The sequence below is a fragment of the Alosa pseudoharengus genome, unplaced genomic scaffold, assembly GCF_046254945.1.
Source record: "Alosa pseudoharengus isolate Yale_2024_CS ecotype anadromous, Long Island Sound unplaced genomic scaffold, YU_APseudo_1.1 YU_APseudo_1.1_scf_17, whole genome shotgun sequence".
Lineage (NCBI taxonomy): Eukaryota > Metazoa > Chordata > Actinopteri > Clupeiformes > Clupeidae > Alosa > Alosa pseudoharengus.
Genome location: NW_027468640.1, coordinates 27057712 through 27080653, shown reverse-complemented (window position 1 = coordinate 27080653; position 22942 = coordinate 27057712). Strand labels below are relative to the sequence as shown.

General features: G+C 43.4%; 2 protein-coding genes and 1 long non-coding RNA gene across 3 annotated transcripts; 1 reads left to right on the top strand and 2 right to left on the bottom strand.

Annotated features, from left to right (window-relative positions):
• Positions 1 to 435: 435 nt before the first annotated feature.
• On the bottom strand, positions 436 to 2246 carry LOC143128068 (uncharacterized). The gene is made up of 5 exons (XR_012987795.1): positions 2155 to 2246; positions 1788 to 1861; positions 946 to 1035; positions 708 to 832; positions 436 to 567 (listed from the first exon to the last, which is right to left on the bottom strand). It is a non-coding gene; the product is annotated as an uncharacterized LOC143128068 (long non-coding RNA).
• A 481-nt stretch (positions 2247 to 2727) lies between these two features.
• LOC143128067 (uncharacterized) lies at positions 2728 to 7015 on the top strand. Its single transcript, XM_076289747.1, has 7 exons — positions 2728 to 2902; positions 3299 to 3370; positions 3485 to 3556; positions 3882 to 4105; positions 5182 to 5239; positions 5470 to 6465; positions 6734 to 7015. The coding sequence occupies exons 1-6, from the start codon at positions 2888 to 2890 to the stop codon at positions 5668 to 5670; spliced, it is 642 nt and encodes a 213-aa protein (XP_076145862.1). The 5' UTR covers positions 2728 to 2887; the 3' UTR covers positions 5671 to 6465; positions 6734 to 7015.
• A 1800-nt stretch (positions 7016 to 8815) lies between these two features.
• On the bottom strand, positions 8816 to 14329 carry LOC143127577 (uncharacterized). The gene is made up of 3 exons (XM_076289151.1): positions 14005 to 14329; positions 11283 to 12022; positions 8816 to 10945 (listed from the first exon to the last, which is right to left on the bottom strand). The coding sequence occupies exons 2-3, from the start codon at positions 11875 to 11877 to the stop codon at positions 10860 to 10862; spliced, it is 681 nt and encodes a 226-aa protein (XP_076145266.1). The 5' UTR covers positions 11878 to 12022; positions 14005 to 14329; the 3' UTR covers positions 8816 to 10859.
• Between the last annotated feature and the right edge of the window lie 8613 nt (positions 14330 to 22942).

Here is a 22942-nt window from a genome sequence, read left to right as displayed (position 1 = left end):
TAAAAGTTTTATTTCTAGAATTGTTTAAGTCCAGGAGCACATGGTGATGTAAATGTCAAATTGCTTAAACTTTGCAGTTCTTTACACACACATAATAAATAAATTGACCTTTGTATGGTATACAGATATATGTTATGTTTAATACAAACAGAACAGCTACCTAAACAAAATTGTAATTAGCAATTTGCCTAAACAGTCTTTATCTGCAATACCACTCCTGATGCAACAAACACGAGCCTATATAAGCACAAGGAAGACCAATAGGACAGTAGCACTTGAATGAGCTTTAATAGCACTCCATAACACTGTTCAGTGTTACCAAGATAAACCAAGGAACTCCAAAGTTCATGTTTTACGTGTATAGGGAATAATATACGTTGTACTTTAGACTGACAGAAATAGCCATTCCTTCCTTTGCCTGACCTCCATGTAGTTCTCCTCACAGATGACATCACGGGGGCTCCAGGGCTGGGGTAGGAGGCAGTGCAGGCGTAGGGGATAGGCCTTCGCACGCCCACCTGCTCGCCAGCTCACAAACCATACCTGCAGCCAGAACTCAGAGTCTGCCTACAAAACAGCGCGAGGCACAGACGTCAACCAAGAATGAAAAACAAGGAGAAATGTATTCATATCTGAGGTGACTGGGTTATTTTCATACCGCACATTATACTCCACTTCAGTAGAAAGGGAGATTGAGACAGTGTTACCTTACTGTCCACATAGCAGGCCAGGTATGACGCACGGAAAACCAGGTTTCCATGGTGATCGAACAGAATGGTGTACCCACATTCGGCAGCTCTCTGACTAGATAGGAGGTGTATGCCAGTTCCATCTGAAATCATTTCTTGACATCATCATCTTCAAATGACTCTGAATCGCTACAACTCATTCCATCAAACCTGGCAGATTTAGTTAACAGCAAAGTGGAAGTTTATCAATTTTTACCTTCAATATCAAAGCGCACCTTGTGACCCAGAAAGCTGGACTTCACAGACACCCAAAAATTGCGTTCATGGCATGAGATCACGAAGGTCCCTTATTGATAAAAACTTGGAATCAAACAGGGATGAAATGAGGACACACAACATAACAAATTAACAATGCGTCCACTTGGTCATGACCCGGTGAGTCATCCAAGACCCTCAAAGTGCCTTCACGCTCAGTGGAAGACCGGCTGGCTGGCTAAGAGTAACCTATAAAAAGGTGGGAGGATCATGAGTTCTGCTGAATCACTGACCTCGACAGAAAAGACCAGATTATTCCCCAGTGATGCATCCAGCAGGACTCTGTCTCAGACATGAGGAACAATTCTACTGTTTTTTAACTCTACTCCCCCCTCTTGAACAGTATGAAGGTGCTGCTGCCAAATTACCGCCAACTCATTTGTTTACTTCCTGTAAACACGCCAGTGTATTGAAGGCTACTTACAGTACATTATGAAGATCTTCTCTGTAAACATATCTTTGATAATGACTTGAGTACATATCAACTTTTTTCTTTTTTTCTGACAAATATCCTGTCTCTGAATATAGACATCAGGGGGGGGTATTCCAAGTATTCGGTAAGTAAGTTGTAAACCCCCTTATAGAAGTGCTGTATGGCTTCATTCGCCTAACAAAACGATGTCATAGGGCTCTTGTTGTAGGAGGTTTACCACTTAGTTTACTACTCTGAGTTAACTTACCCAGGTTTATCACTAAACCACATACTTGGAATACCCCCCAGGGCTTTACTGGATGTTTTTGAGTCCACTGTGAATGTGGGCTGGTATGCTTTCACGAGCTTACCCAATGGAGGAGGGGTGATGACTGAACAGAGGGTATGATTCACATACAGCATAAGACCAAGGAGTATACGAACCCTGTTTTGGGGAATGAAAAGGGAAACATTTCATAATCAGAATAAAATGAATCTCTAATTGAACTACGCCTACAACTCAGAAATGCCCATTCTGGCTAATTCCATTATCATACACCTGTAGGCCCATTCTAGTAGGCTACTACTATTGTACAGTTGATGAAAATAATCAACTGAGTGTGGTATTTGAAATCTTGATCTTGATTGATTGAATCACTGAATATCCTAAACAACCTTACATTGTCAAACGTCATACCAAGTCCAAACAGGCACACATACACATATCCCCTAACTTACCTCATCGATTGATTGGGGCACATGTTTAACGCTGAACAAATCCAAAATGTCAGTATTTTTTGTAGACGTGTATTTTGTATCATGAGTTATTTTTTCTATCGTTTTGACAGAAAGTCAGACTTTTCTTCCCTATCTTCCTGTTTCCGTTTTGAATGCACGTGACCGTCGCACCTGGTGTGTAATGTAGTTAGTCGCCACAGTCGCTGGTCAACCTTAGGCCTACTAAAAAAAATGGTATGTGGTCAACCTTACTGAAGACAAAAAATGTTATACCTAGTCTAATCTAAGAATAGCCTATATTAGTGTTTTAAAATGTTCATTTAGAGGACATTGTTTAATGAAACAGAGAGGTAGGCTACAGGTGATACAAAAACAGCTCTACTATCCCCTTGCAGCCTACGTTTTTCTCATAATATGCAACACTCAGATAACCCCTTGCGTGGTAGAGCTGTTGAAGGATGAACAGCGGCTCGTTAAGGCGTGAATCATGAACAGTCACAAACTCATGAGGATATTTCAGAAAATGAGTGTATGTTAAAGGAGATGTGGAAAAAAGCCGCGCAACCACCAGACGCATAGACCAAATAGATGTGGATATCCCCTCGAGCCGTGCGATGCGGTCCCAGTCGCATCCCCTTTTGACATGAGGTGTGTCTGCGAGGGAGTAATGATGATTCAAAATAAAGGAAGAAGAGGGTTTGTTACTAAATAATCTAACCACGAAGGGACCACAATGAGCAGCTCTTGTGTAAGTAGGCAAATATTGTGCGTGACTGTGATTAAGCATTTATTATGACAAAATTACGCGCACATGAAATTGCAAATACCGTATTGCAAATTGTGGATTGCAATATTCGCTGATCATTTATTCATCATTACAAATGCGTGCAAATGTGATGCATTATATTAAACCTTTATAGGTCAAACAAACAAATATTTATCTGTTTCTCTGTAGGCTACTCCAATAACCTAGGCTACATCGTTTGCAAGCATCAGTGTTACAGGCGTTGCTAGGATACAAGGAGTCAAGGGCGTGTGCTGTGCTATATGTCTCTGTAGAAGAATGGGCAGTAATATTAAATTTTTGCGTCTAGACCAAAGTGAATAGCTCCTGGTTTAAATAGCGTTTCTCTTTTTTCCGCAGAAACTAGACAACGAACAGAGGAAGAGATTACAGCACTTTCAATCTGACCTCGCAATTCTGGGATCTTTACAGGTTGGTCTAAGATTTCAATGGAAAGTTGAATTCATTAGTGATTAAAAGAGTGTAAACTGATATGGAAAACATGGGCTTGTTATATTTTCCATAGTCTCACTTTTTCTCCACCAGGGCTTTCGGTATTTCCAGCCTTGGCTGAGAGGGAGAGAGGAGCTGCTGCTGACAATAGTTAATGAGGATCAGGTGAGGAGTTGCTAGAACACTCTTACATTTTTGGTGAACTAGTAAACCTGCTCATGCTTCTTACAGAATACAAAATGCTTCAAACATTTTGGGGTTGCAGTGTGTGTGTGTGTGTGTGTGTGTGTGTGTGTGTGTGTGTCTGTCATATGTTCTGGGAGTTGATGTACAGGCTTGATGCACAACTAGGCCTGGGGCCTATCGCAAAAATCCAAGCCCAAGGATTTGAATCAAAACCAGCCCCTTTATCCAGCTCAGACCTGCCGTTGTCTTTAATCTTTCCCGCACAAAGCATGCTGATTGTATTTGATGCATTGCTCTTTGACAGGGCTGGCAGTCTCCTGGCTTCCTGGTGTCGGCGGCCTCCTCCTCCCTCAGCAGCTGCAGCTCCAGCAGCTACAGCTTTGGCAGCGGCTACGACAGCTCGCCCCTGCCTGGAGAGAAGCCTCCCCTGGCCGCCAGACCCCACCACCAGCTCCATCAGCTCCATCAGCACCAGCAGCAGCACCAGCCACAGGCACAGCTGCAGGAGGAGCTACAGCAGGCTAGCAGGTGGAGAGGGCTGCTCACTAACACATAATGCACAGTGCACACACATGGCTTGCACGTTCACATCATGCTCAATGTTGAAAATATAATGTATAAGCTACATGTGTGTGAAAAGCATGGGGACACCTGGTTGAAATTGTCTATAGTCTATACAAGCATTCATGTTGTTACAAAGCAAATAGTGATATTTTTTAACTGTGTTTTTAAACTCTATAACGTGTGACAGATTTCAGTAGTATTAAACATAATCCAAGTCAATTATCTCACACCCAGAATCATTAACCAAACAGTTAGGCTTGTCAATTGCCATCAAACAAGATTTGAGTCAGTAAGATGAGAAGACTACATGAGATAAAAAAAGAAAATATATGTGACTGACCTGAGGATTGACTATAGGCATTGCAAAGCATTCTGATTCTTCTTCCAAGAGAAGTCCAAATGTAAACATCAGTATACGTATATATACACTTTTGATCCCGTGAGGGAAATTCGGTTTCTGCATTTATCCCAATCCGTGAATTAGTGAAACACACAGCACACAGTGTACACACAGTGAGGTGAAGCACATACTAATCCCGGCGCAGTGAGCTGCCTGCATCAACAGCAGCGCTCGGGGAGCAGTGAGGGGTTAGGTGCCTTGCTCAAGGGCACTTCAGCCGTGCCTACTGGTCGGGGTTCGAACCGGCAACCCTCCGGTTACAGGTCCGAAATGCTAACCAGTAGGCCACGGCTGCCCCTAAGAATAAAGAGCTGCCGAAACCCAGGATCAATGCGGTACATTTTCCAAAACTTTTGATAGGTGGTTTATACCCATTGACACTCTTTATGAACATGTCTACGTCTGACTATTTGTCACCCTGACATATATCCACCTCATGCCTTCAGTCACTCTATTCTTTCTACGGAGTTGTGTCATACAAACAAACCTGTGTGTCGAAGCTTCAGTTACAAATCACACCATTGGTAGGCAGTGTTGGGCACCATGCATTTGGATCAGGATCATATGGAGGACCAGTCAGGCAGTGAGCACCAATGTTCTGACCCTGCTCCAAATGACCTTTTTCGGGGGTATTTCATAGGAGCAGCGAGTCCCATCTCCTTCCTGCCTCGCCCAGTGAGAGAGAGATCGCTGTGCCTGTGAGTATATCTCAGCACCCAGTCAATGCTTCACTGCTTCTCCTGATTTGTGGCTCGATAACCGTTCTTAGGCACTGACCTTAAATGGCCCTGGACAAGAAAGGAAAACTAATATGGGGTGTTTTTATTGGTACACATCCATGAGGGACATCAGAGAAGTATATGAAAATAGACTTTCTTTTGGGGAAAAAAAAACATCAAATGTTTCTTTGGCTGCTTACTTATCGCAGGAAATGAACTGCACTCTGTTTCTGTTGGCCGGTTACGCCAAATACGGCCGTCCATACGCCTGGATCCGGTCTAATCACGAACGGCTGGTCAACATCGGGGGAACCGACTCGCTGGTCAAAGACACACCCATGAAACTGAAATCAGTCACAGACTGGTCATCACAAGGTTTGATCGATCGCTCCCACATCTGCTTCTTATGAGGCCACCGTTTGCTGCCACTAGTCAGGCAGCAAGTTAAGATGTTTTGACTATGCTCCACACACCCCTTTTATGGTGATAGTATCATCTGACACAGGCTTTGAGTGTAGATAACTTCTTCATACACAATGACAAACAAACTCACTTACAAAAGGCATGTACATGTTGTAGTGTGAGGCTTTAGGTAATGCTGTTCAAAATTCTTGACATTGCGGCCACGTCATTTCCTCTTGACATAAAGCGCAGTCTATGGGCTGCACTTAGTGAAAACAAAATCACATGGTTGTATTTGTTTATTAAAAATGTATAGAACTATTCTGATCTAGATAGAACGGCAAAAGCATTACAATCTGAAGTTGACAACAGCTCGATTCAGTGAGTACCCCTACAAACTACGAGCTGGCTCATAGAAAAATGACCCGACTAAATGGCTAAATATTTTGTGTTTTCAATTCACGTCATTTGTCCATGCGTTTGTTTTCACCTACTTGTCCCAAACTGGAAGGTGGTCGCAATGTCGAGAATCCTATGAGATCATGAACAAGAGAGAGCAAAACAGATTGGGAAATCTCTGCCACGGACATGTTTTGTCTTCTCAGATATCCATGTTTGGGACGTGGTGAGTGAGCTGGTGGGCCTGTGCACCATGCCGCCGCCCGACAACCCTTTCTCCCTGGACACACGCTACCTCCAAACCCTCCCCCTTCCTGACCGCCTCTTCGTAACTGGGGCCCTGATCAGCTTTCTGGAAAGCCTGGTGGTTCAGGGCAACCAGGAGGAAGTGTACTATGACATGGGTGCGTTGGGGGCTCTTCTCTCTCAAAACAATCAGACCAGTTCTCTGGAAGATAATATTTGTCCCTGTAGAGGAGGGAGGATTCCCGAGCTACTTCAGCCGTTTCCTCTTGGTATTAACACTATTAATTCTGGGAAAGAAATAACTCACAGAAGGGTTTGATAGGGTTTAGTAGGCCAAAAGTGAAAGACAGGAAACCTAATCTCTGATAGACTGAAGATTTCATACACTGCGCTTCAAAGGCCCATTTGTCTCTCTTGTCCTTGCAGTTGTGCAGGAAATGAAGTGGCTGAGACATCTTCACGTAAACAGCCTGTCTGACGTGCTCCAACTTCGGGGAAATGTCAAGCGCAGCCCTCATGCACCAGAGGACTCTGCTGAGGAGATGTAACGGTGACACCCTGAGGCTTCCCTGCCTTTCTTTCGCCTCTTACAAACATAAATATGTCTTGTAGGGTGGCACTACACAGCACCCTGACTGAGCATGTCGGTGTGCTTTACATATGTATGATTTCCTGGAAAATGTAGGAAACAATTCTGTACTGTACTCTCTAAATGTTGGATAGTGTTGGTGAAATGGTGCTAATTATTACTATATACTTGTGTGTATTCATCATTTAAAAGTATTTTGTCTCAGTGCAATAAAGCTTTCATTCCATACAGGAGTGTAAAAACTGAACAGCAAGTTGTCATTAATGTTTCATACAGTTCAATTCAGTTGTATTAAAATAGTCCCATAATAAGAATATGCCTCAAGGCACTGTACAGGACCCAGCTTGCCCATGAACCTTGATCCCCATCAGTGATTCGTTTTGGTGATGGATATCTCTCTTTATATGACGAGCTAGGGCCACACATGTAGACATACCCATGTGTGTGCACACATGACTTACAGTGGAATTATATAACTCATCAAATCACTAGACGCTAACTCGATGAGAAAGGGCCAGATCTGAAGCCTGAGCACAGAGGGCAACCCTGTCGGAATGTAGCAGTGCACCCTGTGCTCCAAACCCTAACCACACTCAAAGACCTGTGGGAGAAAAGGGTCCCGTAAGTCCAGGGTTAGCCGCGACCCAGTGGGGGTTCTCTCTCTGTCGTCAAGTCGGTGATTGGAATTTTGTTTTCCCTCTACTTTAGGTTCAGTATTCAACCTCTGACGCAGAGGGGTTTGCAATACATTCCTAGACATTTTTACCATATTGTGTTTTCTCTTTGTGGCATAGAAGGAACATCCAGTGGCCACATAGCTTATGTTGCATATATACAAGCCCATGTTTATTGGAATATTGGTTGCTGCTGGAGTGAGTGTGTGTGTGTGTTTTTTTTTTTGTATTTTTTTATTTTTTTTATTTATATTTTATTGTTTTTCAGAGAAAGGGGAAGTGGGGAACAACACACATTAAGAACAGAACTATGTACATACAGGGAGTTTGTCACATACATATTCATACAATAGGATACATTTACATTATAAAGTCATATTAATAAGGTCGGGCTGTTAGGCCACTTGGCTGGAGCAAAGAAATACCATTTCAACCATCGCTCTAAGAAGAGTTCCATTTTTTGGTTAACATAGGCTGTTATTTGTTCCATCTTGTATATTTCCACCACAATGTCTCTCCATGTACCCAGTGTTGGGCTTTCTGGTTGTAGCCATTTTCTTGTGATAGCTTTTTTGCTGGCCACCAACAGAATGTTCATTAAGTATTTGTCCACTTTCAGCCAGTCTTGAGGAACACATCCCAGATATAAATGTCCTGTATTGAATTATGTATTTCTGACCAAAAACCTTGAATTTTTGGGCAATCCCAAAAAACATGGTGGTGATTTGCACTTTGTTGACCACATTGTCTCCAGCAGGTAGGGGTGGTGTCACTGAATTTAGATTTCTGGGATGGGGTAATAAAATATCTAATAAAGTTCTTCCAGTTAAATTCCCACCAGGTCATTGAACTGGAGCATTTCCATTGATATTGCCATATTCTTTTCCACTCTTCATCTGATATTTCACTCCGTTTCCCTTTCCCATTTTGCTTTAATATATGCTGTGGAGTGGGTGTTGTTCTGTGATAAGCAGTTGTGGCTGATATAATACCTTTACTTAAGTTTGAATTATATGCTCTTCTAAATAGTTCAATAAAACTGTGATTTATTTCTGTCATATTTTTAACCTTTGTGTTAAGTGTGTGTTTTTTTTTAACATGTGAATGTATGCACTTTAGGCTGCTGCTGGTCAGGAGGGGGGAGACCTAAGATTTTTGCTCTTGCATTGTATGTAAATATAAGATGCAACTTCAATAAACTGAAATGAACTGAACAGAATAACATACCACAAAGGAATGTTTAATTATAAAAGCTTTAATCCATAAAATACATATATATATTTAAATTTGTACACAAACACAGTATAAAACAACATACAGACCATGGAAATGGAGACAATTTAAAAAAAATGAAAAGCAGGCACTTCCTTTTCTCTTTGAATAGGCACCATGCCTTTGTAACGTTAGTTAAATGAAACTTTATTGACTCCACATGTCAGTCAAAGGCCAAAAATAAAATAACACAAAAAATGAACAAAAATGAGGCACCTTTAGGTAGCTTAAGCCATGCAATCATCTTCTCTGTCAGCTTATGTAACAACATGCCACGTTGCTTGAGTAACTGCGAAGGTGGGGGGGGGGGGGTACTTTTATGGATCACAGACATAAATCTCGACTGGAACAGCTGGGCGCATTGCCCGTTCTCCTCCCAACAATCTGAGTCCGTGCTAGTGCCCGGGGGCGAGAATCCAAAACGCCACTTAGGCAGCAGCTAGCGTGCGAGGCTCCCGCCACTGTTCCCGTCTCCGCGCGACTGCGTCATGCTTCCCCTTCATTACCAGGTGTCGCTGGCACCAGGGTACGGTAGCAGCCCACACAGCATGTGTGAGAGTCGGTAACAATTTGGAAGTACTGATGTTCCAGGGACGCCGTGCAGAATCATGATGCATGATGGGAAGGGGGTGGGGGGGGGGGTGTGTCAGTTGAACTAGAGTAGGTGCATTAAAATGCAGGTGCACAGTGAGTGTACGGTACCCCCTACCAGGCTGCAGTGAGTACACCGCGTTCCCCAGGAGAGCACAGACACACACGCACAGGAATAAATTGCTCCCAGCCCAGTGGGAATATCATGATCTGGCATCCTGCCTGCCTGCCTAACGCCTCCCACCCCAAATGCAAATAACTTAAAACTGGTCAACGCGGAGGTGTTGGGTTCCAACGGGGTATGGGAGAGAGAGAGAGACAGGACGGGCCACTTCTGATATTTGCTCAGACACTGTGTTCTAGGCTAGACTAAATCCTCTTCATGGCAAGGAAACGACTAAAATACAAACAGATGTATAATACAAAGCATACACCAAAATATTACAATCTGTTTCATATGAAGGCAACATGCTGAAGTAAGACAATGGCCATTATCATAATCTGCAGATTTGTTAGAGTGTATGATACGGATTAATGCATGCATGTTTGTTTGTGCGTCCACATTTTGTATACGTGAGACATTCACCAAGTGTTGGAAAAGTGCCCAATGATTGTTCTATGGTGACCTCATGTCCCAACTGCCAAACTGCTACAAGGAAAACAACACATTGCAGCCTTCACAAACTGTGGTTGAAAGCTTAACTTAAAATTTGACCTCAGCGTCTGCAGCACTTCCCTGTTCTTACCCAAATCTCTGAAAACCCAAACCCAAACGCAAACCCTCACCCTCCAGTCAACTCGATCCCCATCAAATTGAAGAGAAAGCCAATAATCCTAGGTGCACAATTTTTAAATAAAAAAAAACGATTTATATAAATAAATAGCGTTAACATCAACAGCAGTATTGTTAATGGGAATACTCTGTGCGTAGATTTGTCAGTTCAGTAGAGTAGTCTGAGGAGATGGTGACATCAAGCGTTATCCTTAGTCCAGTTCAGTTCAGTTGTGTGCGGATGCCTGAACAGTCCTTGAGATGAATCTGACATCACTCCTGAAAATAAATGATAAAAGTCCTCTACAGTTGCCACGGAAACCGACTGATTCGGGCCTCCGTTCGCTGTTGAAAGGGAACAAAACCAAAGCTCCCTGACTGACGCCACGAGGGCCTTTATGCTTCCCTCAACTGTCAACGCAGATGAAACATCGTGTACCCGGAAATACCGATAGCCAGTCTTTTGAAGACCATGTAAGGGGAGGAAGTGAAAGTCCTTACAGGTCCAGCTGTGTGGCCTTCCACCCTTCATTCCAATCCCCCCCACCTCCCCCAACCTCCCCCTAAAACACTGCCACCTACAAAAGAGGGGGACGAAAAATGAACCAGTCGGCAGTCTGTCATGGAAGTTTGCCCCTGGGCCTTCTGGACGTCTCAGTGCCAGCTGTCGCTAGCGGAGCCTCTCCGGGTGATAGCTCTGAGGGGGCTGCGCGACACTGATCCTCTCCTCTTCCAGCGAACTGTTACACAACACAGAGAGAGAGAGAGAGGAAATGAGAATGTTGGAATGCTGAAAGGTGGTAGGGGAAGTAGGTACACAGCAAAAGTCCTAAACCCGCGCACACGCACACACACACACACACACACACACACACACACACACTGATCTAATCTAATACCAACAGTACAGTGTCTCAAAAGAAGCTCAGTCTGTAACTGATCCGACCCTTATCAAGGTCAGAACTAAGAAGTAGTGATTTGGCTTTGTGTTTCATTCATGCTACTTTAAGCGGATGTGCCACATGCAAATGTATAGGCAGACCAACATCGTTAACAGTGGATGGATATTCCCCTCACCTTTCCCAAGACTGGCTGGTAGAGTCGAGCCTTTGGTTGAATTGGGTGACGACGGCACCTCGTCCTCTTTTGCCCGCGCCTCGGGCTGTGGAAGCGTGGCACTACCCCCGTCCTGCCAGTCGTTGAGGGCCCTCTGGAAGGAGCGCGCCAGGCAGGCCGTCATGTCCTTGGCCCTCTCGGCCCGGCTACACCAGAAGACGCGGCACTGCAGCTGCTGACCGGGCTGCCGGCAGATGTAGAGGAAGACGTTGGGCCGGGTGGTGTGCGAGGCACAGTAGGCGATGTCCTGCAGGTAGGTCTTGGTCAGCTGCCGGCCCGTGCTGAGCTCCTTCACCTCCACGTAGCGCGGGCGCACCACCAGGGCGTGGTCCTTGCCCAGCTTGCCCGGGGCCGGCGCATCGCCCAGAAGGCGCTCGATGGCGTCCTCGGCCTGCTCCAGGTCCAGCGAGAAGATCTTCTTGGTGCCCAGGTAGTGAGCCTTGAAGATGGGGTCACCATGCGAGAGGCTCTCGATGCGGTCGCGCCGGAACTTGCGTCGGATGGCCGCCGGCGAGTTCTTCAGCGTCTGCATGATGTGGAACGAGGTCAACGACATGGCGGCTCGACTGGCAGAGACCCAAACTCGGTCGCGGTGCTGGTCACTTCTTTGGTTGGCCGAGCTCTTCTGCCCCTCTCCTACTCCTGGGCCACCTTTTCACTCTTGTCTCCTAAAGTACAGCAATACCTCCCTCCACTGAAATCTGGAGAAGACACAGGACACAGAAAAAAAACATTCAGAAGCAGAAAGGAGCCAATGAATTCCAGTAAACACTGTTGGAGGACACAGGTGGCCTGCCAGACGACACGGAAAATCGGACCATCACGACAGGATCAGTTTCACTCATGACGCAGAGATCCAGACATGACTCATTCACAGGGCCTGCCACTGCGCACAGTGTGACACACAGTGCATCAAATATTAACAAGACAGACCTGTGCTTTGGTCTCACTGACAGTAACCTCCAGTGACTGACTGTAAAGTGAGCTGAACTGTATTGGCTGTACAGGAAAAAAAAAAAACAGGAACCCATGAGATGACTAGAACCAATGTGACATGAGGAATCAAGTCGTGTGGAACTTTCCAACCCCAAGAGGGAACTGTCTGCAATCCCACATTGGGAAGACTATAAAAAAAAAAGTATTTGATACCAATGGTCAACCACTGACAGAGGGGAAAATGCAAATGAGTGGAAGGTACATTAAACATAATGTGTTGGTTCTTGGTGACAGAATACAAATTAGTCTGGAACACAGCATGACGTGTGCCCGTGTAACCATAACGCCTTAAGGGCACATGTAGACCAGCAGAGTCTTTATGCAACAACCCTACGCCCTCATTAATGAAACTGATGCAGCGGTTTTAACACCCAGTGGATTCAGGACAGGGTCAGTTTGTAGGTCCATGTGAGACATCTTGAAGTAAAAGTGGGCTATGCGTCCAAAAAAGGCGTTATGCAACTAGCACAGCTGCACTCTCTTTTGTCTTTCGAGCTTCCCGAGCAAATTCTCCCGCATTGTGTGGGCCCAGCAGTGGTGGCCATTGTATTGCATTTTATTTTTTCCTCTTTTCTCCTTTCTTGGCCCATTATTTCAACATCCCCCTCCCCTGCGCAGCTTCAGAAGTTTGCCCACAAACGGGAGACACCAGCACCCTGCAGCAGCTGCCATTGTTCAGGGAGTTCTATTCGCAGGAAACAGCTTTGGATCGCTGCGGCCCACCACCTCCTGCTCAAAAACATTCCTCAACCTTCCGCCTAGTCAACACACACACACACACACACACACACACACACACACACACACACACACACACAGACACATTCCACGACCCCAAAGTTTTCAGATGCAGAGCACAATGGCTTTTGTTTATGATGCATGTGCTCTTGTGCTACATAATAACACTGGTTCAAGCCAATTGACCAGACCCATCTATTCCTTAATCCAGTGTCTGTCTGTCACCCACACACACATCTCTCTCTCTCTCTTCTTTCAATCTATTGGTTACACACACACACACCTGAATGACTTCTTTCAATGACACAATTCACAACCACAACTGCCCTCTACAGCTGTAGGTGAAAACCTGTGGGAGTGGATTTTATTTGGCATGCTGTTAAACTGGATTCTTGCACAACATTTACACACCTATGAGGATGTTTACAGCAGTGGCAAGTTAGGTGGCTGCACAAGACCTGACAGACTGATAACCATAATGAATGAATGATAGCTAGGCCAAATTTTATCCTGTGACATGATTCACTGAGCAATGAAAAAAAATGAAATTTTCTCTACTGAGAAGTCACAGCATCTGCTCCAGTCGGCATGAGTTGTTGAAGTGACGCTCAAGGCACAGGCTAGCTTACCCAAATTTTAAGTGATGTGGGACGTTCATTGGAAAAATGTAAGTGCTCTTAGTTAGCCTATCTAAAACGTAGATTCCTACTAGCCTACTGCTGCTTCCTACTCATCATTATGATCCAGTGAGGAAGGAGAAAATGAAATTTCATGTTTTAGACAGTGCATAGCGGATTCAAGCAGGCTGCGATTTCGGTGAAGACCGTTCAAAGTTATGATAGTTTTGGATGTTCTAATCTAGGCTAATTTAAAGATTTAAAAGAAGCCTAACATATCGTAATACCCATATGTTATTGTAGAATGTACAAATATTTCGAAATGATCTTACCTTGCAATCAAACGAAAGCCAATGTGTGTCCACCCTGCTGGGTTGACTATCTGGCTGTGTTCGCCTCAATGTGAGATCGATGGAGTTTCAGCTGTTCCAATTCACTCCCGTTTGGTTAACCGAACCCCTTTCTCTTTTGCAAATCAAGCGTTAAAGTCCCAACAGAGAACACTCTAATCGCCTCGATTATTCCCAGCTCTATAAACTCTACCGATTCCACACACGGCGCATTGGTCTTCCAAATCTTGCGTTCATCAAGAGAGCTATGCGAAGTGCTCAATGAAATAGGGTGGGCTCCTATCATAGGACGTGCGCAAATGGTCTGACTGGTCTGGTTGAGTGTGAGTCAAACTTGCGTCTGAACCGCCGCTTTTAGCAGCCAGGGGCACGCCTCCTTTGTGAGAAGCGTGCTGTGATGGGAACAGGGGCTGGCAGAGGTGAACGTAACTCCAGGCTGTCCAACCCTCACATCTGTTTTCAAAAGAGATCATAGGGGACAAAGTGTGCCCGGAATCAGAGAGGGAGGGGAGGTGAAAGTGTCCCCAGCGACGCAGCAACTGCAGCGAACTGTCTGCAATACAAGTAGCCTACTCCAGAACTTCAGATAGCATCAGGTTAGATCGGTTTGTGAAAGGGACTCAAGGAAACACCACAGTCTGAAATGGAACTTTACTGGGACAGGAGTTAGTTTACTTTTGGGGATTTGCATTGTCACTCAACCCAGCTAGGCTACAGAGTGTACCTGACTGCTGAGTAAACACATATCTTACCTGGGATAAGATCAAGTCTTTGTAAGAAAATTTAAGATGGAGACCACTAGAGAATACGGGCAGTTGCTGAGGTTCTCCTGACAGTTCTGCACGATTCACCACCATTGCACTTTCCTGTCTGTGTTAGTTAGCTGTAATAGCTTTTACACTGGGGCTGCTGTGTTGACGGTTGCAAGTGGACTGGTGTGGCTGTCTAAACAGTAACACATGTGTATTTGAGTGAGTAAAAGAGAACTGGCCGTGTGCACTGGAAACAGTGGGCCCCTGTGTAACTGGGGATTGAGGCACACCCTATGAGCAGCTGAACACCGGGGAGCACACAGTAGCCCCATTATGGAGCCGCCAGTGACGCAATCCTCCACCCCTCAAACACCACCTTTCACCTCGCCACATGAAGGAAGGATGGGGGCCTCAGCACTGATGTGTGAGCGCAGACCCTTTAAGTGCGCAACAACACACACCCATCGTTGTTCAAAGAGAGGGCCTTAACAGAGGACAACAAGGATCCTCATTGAGAAATAGAGACTGTTGCAATCGCAGAGTTTTCAAAACCCATGGGTGTTTGCTCGACAAGAGATCCAGCTGGGGTAAAAAAAAGACTCTCTCACACCCTGACCCTATAAGTTTAAGCAAAGATTGTTAAGCTCGCAATCGAAATGTTAGGGGTGGTTTTGACTTGACGGTATACTGTATAAAAAAGTGCTTGACAAGGATGAGTGCTTGTGTTGTATGTCCCATCAGATAAACACATCAGAACAAGGTGTACAGGGTTCCCACTGACACAGAATCAATCAACATATGTTTATCATCTCATCAGCTTCATCAGATTTTCATTGGCTTTGCATTGTTTTGAACATTGAGTGTCTAGTTTGCAACATTGGACTAAATACAAGAACAAAATCTTAGTGACACGACAAGTTCGGAAATCTTGAAATCACTTTCACCCCTGTCCCATTCTCTGTTTTGACCCCCCCCCCTTTACACACACACAGACACACACACACATATAATAAATAGCAGTTTAACCTCTGGTTGTCAGTATGCTGTATTCAGTGTTCATTGGTTCTCAATCAGTTCTTGATTTTGAGATAAGAAGAACCGGTTAATGGAATGAGAGGTTAAATTTAGTCTTTGTATTTGTCATGTATGTAAGTGTTGTTCTCTTGGCAGTGTCACCACAGTGGCATGAGGTTGATTTTCACCAAGCAAACCAATAAAAGGTAAGCTTTGGATAAAAAAGTACTGTTTTGGATAAAAATGAGTAATTGTCAACATTAATGCATCACCTAACACATTGAAAGACAAGAGGACAACAACCTCCCCACTCATACCAAATTGAATATTGTGCGAGGGATTCATTAAAAGGGCATCGATTCACCATGCCAGCTGGGCTGTACTGCACCAAAAAGGGCAAGCAGCTCGCAAGCTTACATAATGCTCTCTCTCTCTCTCTCTCTCTCTCTCTCTTTCAACCAACCTCTCTCTCTCACTCATGCGCACGCACGCACGCTGTCTCTGGTGTGTGCACTCTCTGGTGCATATGTTTGTTAACAGGAAGCTAGTTATGTGAGCTGATGACAAAAAGCAATAGCAATGATGACTTGCATGTCTGAGAGGTTGTTGGGGAACAAAACCAACCAACAATGAATATAATTCAGACCCTCTTCATAGTATAAACATGTATAGATTTTTTTAGCTTAATTAATGGCTTAAAGAATAATTTACTTTGTGAAGTTGCCTCCAAAGGTTATGCTATGCTATTCAGTAAATGCATATTCTGGTCAAGACTACATAAAAACGTCATTTGGGTCCCAAACGAAAAACACTCATCCAAAGAAATAGACCCTAAGTTGTTGCACATTCTTCTCTCCCTCCCTGATGCTGTGAGAATTTTGTTTTCAGTAAAGTTGACCTAGTGAACACAGACACCTATCCAAGCTATTTATAGCTAATTCAGTGATGATCATTGATGACTTCCTAAAATATGCCTGTTGAGTTGTATTAAACCGGAGTAGCCTGGGGCTGGATATAGATCTTTTCCCATTTGTCCCAGAGTTCACCAGTGGCAGGTTTTTTTTTCTGATATCGACATTTAGTTTGTCCGGGCATCACAGATATAATACTACTCACGATCATCTACATGTACTGTAATCTCTCTCTCTCTCTCTCTCTCTCTTTCTCTCTCTCTCTCACTCTCTCTCTTTCTCTCTGTCTCTCTCTCTTTTTCTCTTTCTCTCTCTCTCTCTCTCTCTCTTTCTCTTTCTTTCTCTCTCTCTCTCACTCTTTCTCTCTCTCTCACTCTCTCTCTCTCTCTCTCTCTCTCTCTCTGTCTCTCTCTCTTTCTCTCTCTCGCTCTCTCTTTCTCTCTCTCTCTTTCTCTCTCTCTCTCACTCTCTCTTTCTCTCTGTCTCTCTCTCTTTCTCTCTCTCTCTCTCTCATAGGATTACAAAGGCTTAAACCCCCCACACATATTAGCATCCCAGAAGTTTGGTTCTGGAACAACAGGTTTTGTCATGAGTACATGTAGCTCATCACAACCTCTCATTACTGTAAATGAGGAAAACAAGGAAACAAATGATCAAGTGCTAAAAGAAAACCACTCAGATTGATAGTCATATTCACTTTCTTATATTTTAGGATTCTGGTTAATTTAGTACAAAACAAACATTTACACCACCACTATAACAAATACAATATGTGTGAATGCTGACTGCAAAATGTCATCGGAGTTAGTTTCTATGGGCATCCATCACTTTGAATGCTATTGGTGTGTGATGGGTGTGATGGCATTAAAGATTGAGAACAACAACGGGATGAATTGGTGTTTCACACCTAGACCCCACCCCCATTCTATAACCTCCTCCAGGTTTTCTGATTCCTTTTGTACCTAAATTCACCTTTTTGTATGTCAAATGAATACAACAAAAATGTGTGCTAGATACATGTTTACCTGCATGCACATATCACTCTTTCTCTCTCTCTCTCTCTCTCTCACACACACACACACACACACACACACACACACACAAGCACACACACAAACACAAACATTTAAACTGCCTCTACTGTAGAACTTTGTGGATGCCAATTAGTCTGTGTGGTTGCCTATGCATGTTCTGTTTCACGTATATTCAATATTGTATTAGCAAACTACTTTGTTTGTTTTCAATACTAACAGAAATGTTTATCTCTATTTGTTGTAAATAAGTGGGTTGCTCGTCATCTTAAATAGTGGTGGGGCTGAAAAAACGTCTGCAGGGCCCAAGCTTTTGTAGGTCAAGTCAATACATCAGCAACAGGTCGTGTTACCAAGTAGCGAGAAAAGTCTTTTCTTTCACCCAAAGACTTATATTTGTATTCTATTCTGACAATTTTAAGCCATTACCAACATTTTAAAACATGACATATTTCATTGTGTTCTGGGAAATAACCAGTGGACCACACAACAAATCACTTTCCAGTCAAAGTTTAACAAGTTTGGCTTAGTGAGTTACTGAGGAATGACCCTAGACACAGCCTGGTTCACGTGACTAAGCCCCTTCTGTGTCTGGGACAAGACTGTGAAAAAATAAATGCTGCCGATTTCCTTGCGCTGATAGGACAGTCACATATGGCCGCTCACTCCCTAATATGGAAACACAGACAGAGAGAATGAGTGAGACGGTAAGAGGGAGGGGAAGAGAGTCTTGCGGCCGGATTGCGTCAGCTATAAAGATGAACTAATGCCATCCTGATTCATTTAACAGATACAGCAGCAGAGTTTAGACTACTCTTTCATATAGTTATGATCATGTGACCTGTAGTTCTTCTATAAATACCCCCCCACCCCCCTTATTCTTTGCGCTAGATGTTGATGATATGGCAGTCATCCAAGTCATGGAAGCAACTTGGAATCGCAAGTTTTCATGTTTGTACGCTGAGGTATAGCCCTAGACTTACTTCACACATGGAAGTCATGTCTGCACTGCATGGCAGCCAAGAGCTAAGTGCTAAGTCAGCACACTGAGCAAGAACTGGGAAGAGAGCACACCGAGGGGAGAAACGGAAAACTTGACTTAACTTTGAACACGTGCAATCTCTGTTCAGTGATGAACAGAATATTCACATCAATTTGCTTTAGAAGAGTAAATCTGACAATGCTTTGATATTTAAATGGATATAGGAATTGTCCTTGTTTTCCTTACAATTGATAGTGCCATATCCCACTGAAACTAAACATTTTAAGAATAAGTTCTGTATGCCCATTTTGTAAGTTTAAGTTCTGGTGTGAATAGCCTGTGAGATGTATGATGTTACTCTGTGCTAGTGGGTGAAATCCATAGATATATGTGTATATGTCTATGGGTGAAATCAATTGGTGCAGACATCTTGCATTGGTGAGCATTACGTCACAGTCTAAACAGGAAAAAGAGGACGTTTCCTGTGGGGACTGAGTGCAGATATCTTTGTTAACACATCACGTCATTCGGGTGTGCTTAAGAGAGTGAACTCGTGGAGCCTGCGCCGCACTGCTCACCAGGTCTTCTCACGCCCACACAGGTTTCATCATTGTGTGACACTGCTGTTCAATTCAAAAATCAATAGCCTTCTAAGTCTGGGTTACAGAATGAGTTAAGAAACAGCTGAGTTGATGTTAAGGTCAATACATTACAAAGTGAATTTGACAAAAAAAACATAGAGTAAACCTGCGACTGACTGCAAGCAAAAATGAATGCCTGGTCAAACTATTCAGCTAAATCCAGTTAAAATCCAGCAAAGGCCAGTGTATAAAACTGTCCAAGCAGGGAATATAACTAGCACAAAATGGGAGACTATTAGATAATTTCGGACCAATGACAGTAAAAAAACCTTGACTATCATTTGAGTTAATTATTAGTCCAAGATAAAAACCTGTTATAGCTCACTGGAGGACCTTAAAGTCATTACTGACCAATGAATGGTCAGACTAGAACAGACTAGAACAAGTAGCCTGCGCTGATCCATTCACTGCCTTCAAAACAAACAATAACATGTTAAAGATCAACCCTGAACCTTACTAGGAGCTAATGTGTTTCTGCTAAAGCTGGTGTGTAATGTGCTTCTTAATCGTCTTAATCTTGGTTAAATGCCTGTCACATTATGCACTTTAGGAAATGATTAAAGGGGGATTAGGCCTATGCCACCTGAGTACTAAATGTTACTTCTACATGAACATATAGGAATGACAATAAAGCTTCTTGAATCTTGAATTATTGAGGCTATATCAAAAGCAACAAAAAATGGGCAGCACATCTTAAACAAGGTGGTTGGCACAGGATCCATGCAGATTGAACTCATGATTAGATCCAAGACGTGTCTTTGAACTGGAGATTGAATCCACAAAATGCCTTTATTCTCCATGAATAACCTTTGTTTTCATTTCATTTAGCTCGAGGAAGCTATATTGCCTTTGTCTTTAAAGCAGTCAATGAGAGGTTGTAAATCGTGTTGACCACAATTAAGAGAAAAATACATTTGAGTATCATCACAACAATTCCACAGGAAACATCATTTTCTACACATATAAATGACACCCAATCCCTTTTCTTGTAGACCTCCCACTGGCCATTTGTTCTCTCAAGCTTACATCCTCTCACTTTTGAAGCATTTAAAAATAGCACTGACAGATTCCAATACCTAGGCAACATACTCTTAACAGGACCATGGAGGCCCTGGACCCCTACCTGATGGAGTATGACTGCCTCTATATAACATATAAAAGCAGTATAACAGCAGGGACCACTAAGCTGGTGCAATAGGTTTGGGGGATGACGGCCCAGATCTGCCTTTTGATGAAAGCCTGCCTGAAAATAGCTCTTGACATTTCATGACGTAACATTTTCCATGAACTGCTTGTTACAGCTTTTCCTAAATGTTTTATGGAGAAGTGTTAATAAGGTCAGTTACATAACGGTTCTTGAGTTTTATGATGTCCCTTTAGCCATGCCACCAAGTACAGTCTGCTTTTTATGATGGTGATGATGATGATGGTGACAATGAGGTTGATGGCGACAGCAGTGGTTGTGGTGTTGGAAGAAGAAGTGACTTCAGTTCTACAGTTTTACAAATCCTTTACACTCAGCATTTCTGTGGACTATTTTATTGTTTAATGCACTCCTTACATATAACCAATCAAAGAAAACTATTTGAAATAGTTAGGTTAACTAGATGTCCCGCATAGTGGTACATAATATAACCGCCACATGGTACTGCATGTACTAATTTAATAAAATAATTCCACAACAACTCCTTGTAAACAGCGAGTCTAACATGCTGTCCCCTTGGCTGCTCAGTGATGGTTGACACTCAAATATGTGCTGGCATGTACATTTCACAAAATGTTCAAATGTTGTATTTGTACCAAACTATGTGTTCTGAAGCTACAATCATCCTCATATACAAGGTCAGACACTTGTGTGCACTAACTCAAATCGGCAACAACAGACAAAGTATTATTTTGCCACATGCACCAAATGTACTTCTGTATCCACACTGCACAAGTATACTTCTGCTATTTGCTATGATTACACACTCCTATGTCTAGATTCTTACCTTAGAGTGTCAGCATGTATATGTCTCTGTGTGTGTGTGTGTGCCTTTGTGTATGTGTGTGTGTCTGTATAGACTTGTGTGCCTGGGTGTATGTCTGTGTACAGACTTGTATGCAGTGCTTAACTAAGACTAGTCTGCAACAACAAACAAAGTATTCTTTAGCAACTCCCAAATATTTGTCTGTATCCACTTTGCACAAGTACACTGCTGCCATTGCGCAGCAGTCATATTATGCATCGCCGTGCTGTACATCTAGATTTTTTTTTAATGCTATAGGCCTACATCTAGTGTGTGTTTGTGTGAGTGTACACATCTGTGTGCATACACATGTGCATGTGTATCTGTACAAATATGTGTGCCATGTCAATGTACCTGTGTGTGAATATGCATGTGAGTGTGTGTGTGCGTGTTTGTGCGCATGCGTGCCTGTGTATGTTTGTGTGTGCACATGTGTGTGTGTGTGTGTGTGTGTGTGTACATGTCTGTGTGCATACACATATGCATGTGTGTCTGTGCAAACATGTGTACCCTGTCAGTGTACCTGTGCATGTGTTCCAGTGTATGTCTGTGTGTGCATGTGCGCCTGTATTTGTGTGGTGTGTGTGTGTGTCAGTGTATCTGTGCGTGTACTTGTGTACACTGACATTGTGACTGTGTGTGTGTGTGTGTGTGTGTCTATGTTTGTTAAAATGTGTCAGTTGCAGTGCTCCCCGTGGATGGAATTGCACAAAATTAAGTGCATGCAAAGATTGTGTCAGTGTTTCAGCATGGCAAATCTTGAGATAGAGAAATATGTCAATTGCAACAACCCTTATAGACGCAGTTTCATGAAATGTGGTGTGTATCTATATATTTTTGTAGCGATGCGGTATTTAAATTTCATTAACCTTGAACCTTCAAATCACAAGACATTGGTAAAAATCTGTTTTGGCTGCTGAATTCTGATAGGCCATTGGTGGCCATGTGGTTGAAAGAGCCAAAGGAAACCTTTAGGGCGTATTCACACTAGGCACGATTCACTTGTACCGTGCTGGAGTACGGTTCTCTCCCGTTCTTGGTCCGCATTCACACTGCATACTATCAAACTGTGCCTATGTTCAGCTGCTGTGCTCTAGAATGTTTGCATAGGCGCAATCATAAGTCCAACCGTACCGAGTACAGGAGTCCACCTCCTCAAGTGGACCCGCTCACGGATAAGCATACCGTGCCTGGGTATGGTATGGAGTGATCACACTGGTCAAACGAACTGGACTTTGGGGTCAAACGTACTCATGTACGATACAGATGGCATAGTGTGAGTATGCCCTTAGAGATGTGAACTAATTTGGTTAAGTGTAAACATGCCAAATTTCCAAACTGTAGCTTAAAAGTTACATAAAAGCAACTTACATTATATTTGAACCAAAGACCAAACAAATAAGACCAGAGTGGTAGCCTATAGCTCACAGCTCCCCTCAGTGCTTTCCAAGAAACTCTACACTGTGTTTTATTATTGTTTGGGGGACAGGCTGCCCCCACTTTATTAGTTTCCAGTCCATGGAACCAGGGCTGTGTAAGAAGACCTTTCTACAGTATTGTCAGAGAATGAAGAGCTGGCA

Excerpts from the sequence above, each read along its gene's own strand:
- LOC143127577 (XM_076289151.1), bottom strand. The coding sequence starts at position 11,877 with ATGTCGTTGACCTCGTTCCACATCATGCAGACGCTGAAGAACTCGCCG. Across the intron at positions 10,946-11,282 it reads ACCAGCCAGTCTTGGGAAAG|TTCGCTGGAAGAGGAGAGGA; the intron begins GTGAGGGGAATA and ends GTTGTGTAACAG.
- LOC143128067 (XM_076289747.1), top strand. Across the intron at positions 3,557-3,881 it reads CAATAGTTAATGAGGATCAG|GGCTGGCAGTCTCCTGGCTT; the intron begins GTGAGGAGTTGC and ends GCTCTTTGACAG. Across the intron at positions 5,240-5,469 it reads AGAGAGAGATCGCTGTGCCT|GAAATGAACTGCACTCTGTT; the intron begins GTGAGTATATCT and ends TACTTATCGCAG.